At 34.0% G+C, this 6,751-nt stretch overlaps 1 protein-coding gene and 1 long non-coding RNA gene across 4 annotated transcripts; one reads left to right on the top strand and one right to left on the bottom strand.

The window, feature by feature from the left end:
- Positions 1-2,525: 2,525 nt before the first annotated feature.
- Positions 2,526-3,191, bottom strand: LOC145739978 (uncharacterized). Its single transcript, XM_081995301.1, has one exon. The coding sequence runs from the start codon at positions 3,183-3,185 to the stop codon at positions 2,526-2,528; it is 660 nt and encodes a 219-aa protein (XP_081851427.1). The 5' UTR covers positions 3,186-3,191.
- Positions 3,192-4,207: 1,016 nt separating this feature from the next.
- LOC145739987 (uncharacterized) lies at positions 4,208-5,808 on the top strand. 3 transcript variants are annotated; one of them, XR_014181312.1, is made up of 3 exons: positions 4,216-4,371; positions 4,455-5,306; positions 5,361-5,808. It is a non-coding gene; the product is annotated as an uncharacterized LOC145739987 (long non-coding RNA). The 3 variants fall into 3 exon arrangements; XR_014181311.1 differs by having other exon boundaries at positions 4,208-4,371; positions 4,455-5,808; XR_014181313.1 differs by having other exon boundaries at positions 4,208-4,400; positions 4,455-5,808.
- Positions 5,809-6,751: the final 943 nt, after the last annotated feature.

Raw genomic sequence — 6,751 nt, 5'->3', positions numbered from 1 at the left:
TTTTACATCAGTTAGGCCTAGAACTAAGAAGAAGATAAAAAGTTGGTCATTGTATTTAAAAAAAACATAAATTTGGTTTGGTTCTCAAATTTGGGACACCCTGTATAATAACTGGTTCTCTAAGAATAAAGTAGACCTAAATATCTACTAGTTTTGTATTTAACGTTTTTTGCTGAAATCAAAAATAAGGAAGTTAAGGAGGAGGTCAAAATTGAATCAATCAAGGATGCTGCTGTGGAAACAGTTGAATATGGATACAGACATTCTACATCCATTAGGCCTAGAATTTGACGTAGAATTCAAATAGCGTATAAAAAGTTGGTCACTGTATTTAAAAAAACATAAGTTTGTTTGGTTTGTTACTCAAATTTGGGACACCCTGTATAATAACTGTTTATCTAAGAATAAAGTAGACCTAAATATCTACTAGTTTTGCATTTAACGTTTTTTGCTAAAATCAAAATTATGAAAGTTAAGGGGGTGGTCAAAATTGAATCAATCACCCTGCACCTATCAATCAACTCCCAAATGATATGATTACAAGATAATATAAAGCTCATCAAACAAAAAATTATGATGAGATCTTAGACAGTAAGGAGGACACCTTTGTTAGAAATTGTTCTGAACAAATACAGGAAGCAATTTATTTTAATAATGTAAGTACAAAAAACCCAATTTGACAATGCCGATAAACAAAATAACTTGGTGAGGCACATCCTTACAGGGTGTTACAAATTTGAGGCATTAGCGTTGCTATCTCAGAAACTATAGTTGATAGAGCTTTGGTTAAATGGAGGCAAAGTTGCGCATTTTATTGCTAAATAATTTGGTAAAAAAAAATCAAAACATTTTCATTACTTCCGGAGATATCCGACCAAAACCGAATAAGTCAAATTTCTATTTTTTTTTACCACTTTATTAGCGATTATTTTGTAAAATCAATAGCACCTTGTGGAGGCACTTTTTTATGCTCTTCAAGAAAACAGCTTTCGTTTTCAGCTCCGACGTTTTGTTTTTTAGATACCATCGTCAACTTCAATTTTTCAAATACCGACCTAAACTTTTTATTTCGTTTTTTAGTAGCTACAGACCTTCTGAAACCAATGATGTGTCACACTTGTCAAAAAAGTATATCTAGTGTATTATGTACATACTTGGTACTTGAAAGTTTTTTAAATAAATTAAGCAATTGAAATTGATATGTTGTCATAATAAGTAGATAATTTAGTTTGATATAATTTAATAATTAGGTTCATTGCTGGTTGGTTTTTTGGTGAATTATTTATTTTTCAAATACTCACATGTTTGAATTTGAGGTTGAATTTTGATGAAACAGCTTAAACTTTATTTTTAGTGTTAAAAAGAGCAAAACCTAAATCTTAAATCATATCAATCTAAATTATCTACTCATTATGACAACATATGAATTACAAATGGATTAAAAAAAAAAAAACAAGTACCTAAGTACACTAGGTATAATTTTTTGACAAGTGTGGCACATCATTAGTTTTGGGAGGTAAGTAAGTGTAGCTCCTAAAAAATGAAATAAAAAGTTCAGGTCCGTATTTGAAGAAATGAAGTTGATGATGGTATCTAAAAAACGAAATGTCGGAGCTGAAAACTAAAGCTGTTTTCTTGAAGAGCATAAAAAGTGTCTCCAGAAGGTGCCATTGATTTTCCAAAATAATCAATAATAAAGTAGTAAAAAAATAAAATAGAAATTTTACTTTTGTGGTTTTTATCAGATATCTCCCGAAGTAATGACCATTTTTTGGCGCAACTTTGCCTCCATTTTACCAAAGCTTTCGCAACTATAGTTTCTGAGATACCAATGCTAACGCCTCAAATTTGTAACACCCTGTATATTTTGGGTCTGGTGCGACATAGGTGCAACCATATTTTTGTTTTTTTTTTTTTTTTTGATGAAATTAGTGTCATATTGTTTATTTAACTTAGTTCCACCCAAAAATGGGTGGTTGGCGCTGTTTGTTGGGAAAAGAATAGTAAAAAAATGCCTTTGAAAGTGGTCAGGTTACACCAAGTACATGAAGGGTTTAATAGTTAAATAACTTGAAAATTTGTAAATTAAATAAGTATTTTTAGTTTTTACATGCAAAGTGACACTTTACTATCTATAATTACAATTGACAATGTTAACCTTAGTGTCAGATTAGTACAAGGGGCAATGTTTATTTTTTGTAAATGTATTGAAAAAGATGCATGGTAACCTAGTGCTAACCATAGTGGCCGATTCATATATGTAGCAATAATTATTAAGATCTGAAAAAGAGAAAAAATATGGAAACTTCCATTTTAAGAAATTAAAAATCAATTTTTAGAATTACTTTACTAATTTTGAACAGAAAAACAGTTCTGTTTGACAACATTGCTAGGGTTGTTAGGCACCAAACAAAATGTTCAACAATCAGGCGGGTGGTGCTGGTACCGATCAAAAACAAGTCATTTATGTTTAGTATGGAGAATGCCATAGGAGTTTTTCCTGTGTGAAAGTGATTCATCCACCCTTATTTTGGTAAAAGTAAGTTAAATAAACAATCTGACCATAGCCTAGATGTGGACTCCAGTTTCTCAATTCTTTTTACCAGCTTATCGAAATCCTCCATTGTAATTACCTGGGGGCCTTGTTCTTTGACTGGCGGACGTAAAGTGGCCTCATTAAGGTAGGACGAACTGGTGTGTTCAGCAATAGCGTCGGCAGTTACCCCAAGTTCCATTAAGTTGCCTTTGGTGGCACTTAGTATGCCCCTCATGTGGCTAGGCAGTCTCTCCATCCATACATTTTTTAGGAAGGTTTCATCCATTTCAGGTGCTAGGAGTCTCATTTCCCGAAGTAAGGTGGAGGGTTTCCTGTCACCCAATGACATTTCATTCAGCAGTGTCTTAAAACGTTTGGTATCGCTTAGGCTGTTTTCTTTGAGCAACCTCTCCTTTAACTGTTGATAAGGATCGTCGTTTTCCTGAGGGGTGTTGGTAAGTAAGTCTAAAACAATGTCGCATTGGTCCTCTGCTAATACGCTGACAACCGCGTCAAATTTTGTAATAGATCGGGTGATGTTGGCTGCACGGAATTGCGCTTCAGCCCTACCAAACCATGCTGCTGGCTTGGAGGTCCAAAAGGCGGTGAGTTTTAGGGAAACTCTGTTGACGTCCAGTGGTTGTTGCATTATACGATTTTGACAGTAACACGTTTTTTCAATGATGAGCAGTTATGAACATTCTGCATTTTTCTGAGTGCAAATCAATATGTGTAGCCTGTACAAATCATAATTTTTATTTTCCAAGTGGAATTTGTTGTGTTATCAATAAACTGTTGTGAAGGAATTAATATCCCTGTGTATCCTTAATCAGAAACAACTCAGCTGGCGATCAAGTTCGTTGAACCCTAGGTACACAACACGTGACAATTAGCACAGAAATCGAACCCTAGTTCAGCAAGACGCCACAAGTTTAAGGCGTATTTTGACGGCAGTACTAACCTGAGTTTTAAGTTGTAGTAGCATAGGGCGTCTTTTTCTATCAGAATGAGTTAAAATGAGACAGGCATTGTAAACACTCCAGTAAACACTGACGCCAAGCCAAAACACGCCTTTAGTTGACATCGCAAATCGCAACACAACAGAAATGACAGATCGAAGATATTCAGCCGAGTTTGGGACAAAGCGATACGCTGCATGACGTCACAGTGGGTGCTCGGGTGTACAATATGCAATTAAAACCCAGGTGGAAGGTTGAAGGGGAACCAGAGGGAACAGCCGTTGTCCATGGTTTGGGGGTTGTTAACTTTAGGTATCCACGAATTTCGAGTTGTTTCTTTTTTTTTAACATGTAGATTATGGCTTATACACGTATGGTAAATCCAAAACCGACCATAGGAAAACCGTGTAACGGACAGAGAAACATAGATAAATGCATGTGCAGGAAAAATATCAAGTAGGCCAAAATTTGAGCGCGCTGTTGCCAAACGCCTAAGTATCTAATACCGTCGACAAAACCAATTTTGTTGTTGGATTGTTCCTAATTTATTTCCATTCATTTGGATAATCTGTCTTCGGTCAGCGAGCTGTATTTAGTCCGATTTCTGTCTATTTGTTTAACAATTTGAATGAAATTATTTATTTTTCATTTAGCATATTTTTTTTCTATCCTATTTCATCTGTCATCTGCGATTAAAATCTAACCTCAATTGTCAAATTAAAAGTAAACAAGAAATCATTTACAGTGACAGCCATATTAATACCAGAATGTACTCCTATTAGTCCTATTATTGTAAGATTTTAGGAAAACATGAACAAATAACACTATTTACACAATAGTAAGAGTTCCTCTAGTTGGTGGCCTTCTCAATTTAAGGTAGGAAACTCCCCCCAGAAAATTCATCAGTGAGAGAATAGCAAGACTCCTCTAGTGTAGTGTTATTAATAAGTTATTTTTAGGTAGTAAAGCCGATTTGCTAGCTTAGCCATACAACATCGCAACTTTTATTGAGTCTAGAGTCCAGTTACCAACAAAGCCACATTTAAGGAACCAGCTAACAAATGGGGTGTACAGTATTCTGTTGTTATTAGCAAAGTTACTTAGTTGAATGACAATGATATAATAAGGTGTGAAACATCTAAAAGCTTCAGTTCACTAGACAATATACAAGCCATCTGATCCAGTGTTCAGGTTGTGTTCAATCAATTTGCCAAAAGATATAATACTTAGATCAGTGCTCCATTTTAATTAAATTGTAAACAATTTTATGGTTGCTGAGCAATTTTTTGTGTGACAAGCAAGTTCATCCCCCAACTTGGTTGCTGTAAAATGAAGTGTAAAGTTGGCTAATGACTGTGCTTTTTAATTTACAGTTGTAGTTTCAGATCATGCACACAGAAGGTTGTAACACAGAATTCATTCTCCCACTATCTGTATTGCTAAGGAATGCAACCAACGATGTACTTAATAATTATTATATCAAGTCTATAATTATATCAGTTCATAAAATAATGTAATATGGTTATTTGTAAGTATAATAGTGTGTTTTATCATAGGAAATACAATAACAAAAAGTTTTCAATCAACATATCTATCTGCCACTGTACCCAAAGTGAAGGTGCAGACGCTCATAAAAAGGCCTGCTTCTTAGCATATGCCAAGAATCATTGTACCCTTCAGCTGTTCACATTTCCTAGCAATAGGCATGCCTGCTTTAAGTAGACACTATGTACTTTATGGCTTGCTCATAAGCAACCGAACTTCAGATGTGCCAAAAGCATGCCCCCCTTCACCTATGCTCCAGATAGTAGGTATACTAAAAAATCTAAATATGTATTGCTATTTTATGAGCATGATATTTGTAGCAAACCATGTCCATACATGCTGCTCCACACAAGTAGCAATTGGTCAGTAATAATGTATGTATGTATGTAATACTAATGACATGCTTTTGTGTTTTTATTGAACATGTTTGTCTGCACTGAGAATATTTTTGACCTTCTAATGAATGGAAACATACACTTCTATTTTGTTTAAAAACATGCTGTTTAGTATAACTAAAGGAACTTGTGTTGACAATCTACAGTATAATGTAAAACCCACCATGTTTATAACATACAAGAGGAGAATCAAAGGGCAGTTTTATAAAAATAAATGTTACTTAATATTTTTCTTAATTTCCTTCTATTGATGTTACTGATGTAAGAAAGTTATGGAATGCTACTAAATATTTAATTTAACATTATTGAACTGTCTTTAAGTAAAAATCTGTTCTTTTAAATAGTATGTATGTAAATAAATGTATTAAAATTGTTTGTAAAAGTGTGGGTTTTATTAAAAAAGCCACAAAATTTAAAATTTTATTTTGTAGCAGGATTCTCTCAAAATTTCAAAAATCTAGACTAGGCTAGTTTGGTACAATTAATTGAATTATTAATACATTATCATTTAGACCACTTATCTTAATAGTATTCTATTAGTTCTTTAGTACGCAAACTCGAAATCATAGTCATTATAAAACAATTACGGATAATCAAAAATTCTAAACGCAGCCTGTCAAAAGTATTCGGCCCAACTCAAAAATCAACGCGGGATTATTTTCAAATGACATGTCGTTTATCCTTTGTTTTTCAAATAAACATTTTGTATTTGCAAATTGAAGTTTTCTTGTTCTGTTTTATTACGTCCTTATACTACCACCTACTACCTATTACACTATTATTATACATATTACATTACTGAATATTTATTAGTTAGATTAGTGAAATAAATTACCTAATTAACGGTTTGCGCCCCAGATAAAGGTAAGGCTTAAAATGCTTTTAAAATAACATTTTTGGCAACATTTTTTGGTTTCAAGATGTTTTCCGTCGAAGAACGAGTACAAATTATTAAATGGTACTATTCTGGTTGTACAGTGGAGGAAATTATCGGAAGATTCATATTTATGTTTGAAAATCGACCTCTGCCAGCGAGTACGACAATTAAAGATATGGTCCATAGATTTGAAAATACTGGGTGTACGCCAAACTGTACCAAATGTTGAGATCACGATTTTCCGCAGCCTCCCGAAGGTATCCGTCATCCTCGAAATGAAAATCAAGAGCAGCGCGAAACGGCAGTTTGCAGTTTGGCAGAAGTCAACTTCCCATGTAATAGTACTGCTATTGCTGCGGAGCTTGTCATTGCACCAACTACTGTGCGAAATATTTTAAAACGGAACAAGTACCGGTGCTATAAGTTACGCACAACACAA

Source organism: Ips typographus, unplaced genomic scaffold, assembly GCF_016097725.1.
Source record: "Ips typographus isolate SLU unplaced genomic scaffold, UJ_Ityp_2.0 IpsContig87, whole genome shotgun sequence".
NCBI lineage: Eukaryota > Metazoa > Arthropoda > Insecta > Coleoptera > Curculionidae > Ips > Ips typographus.
The sequence above is the reverse complement of the archived record's forward strand: the minus strand, read 5'-3'. Positions and strand labels throughout refer to the sequence as shown.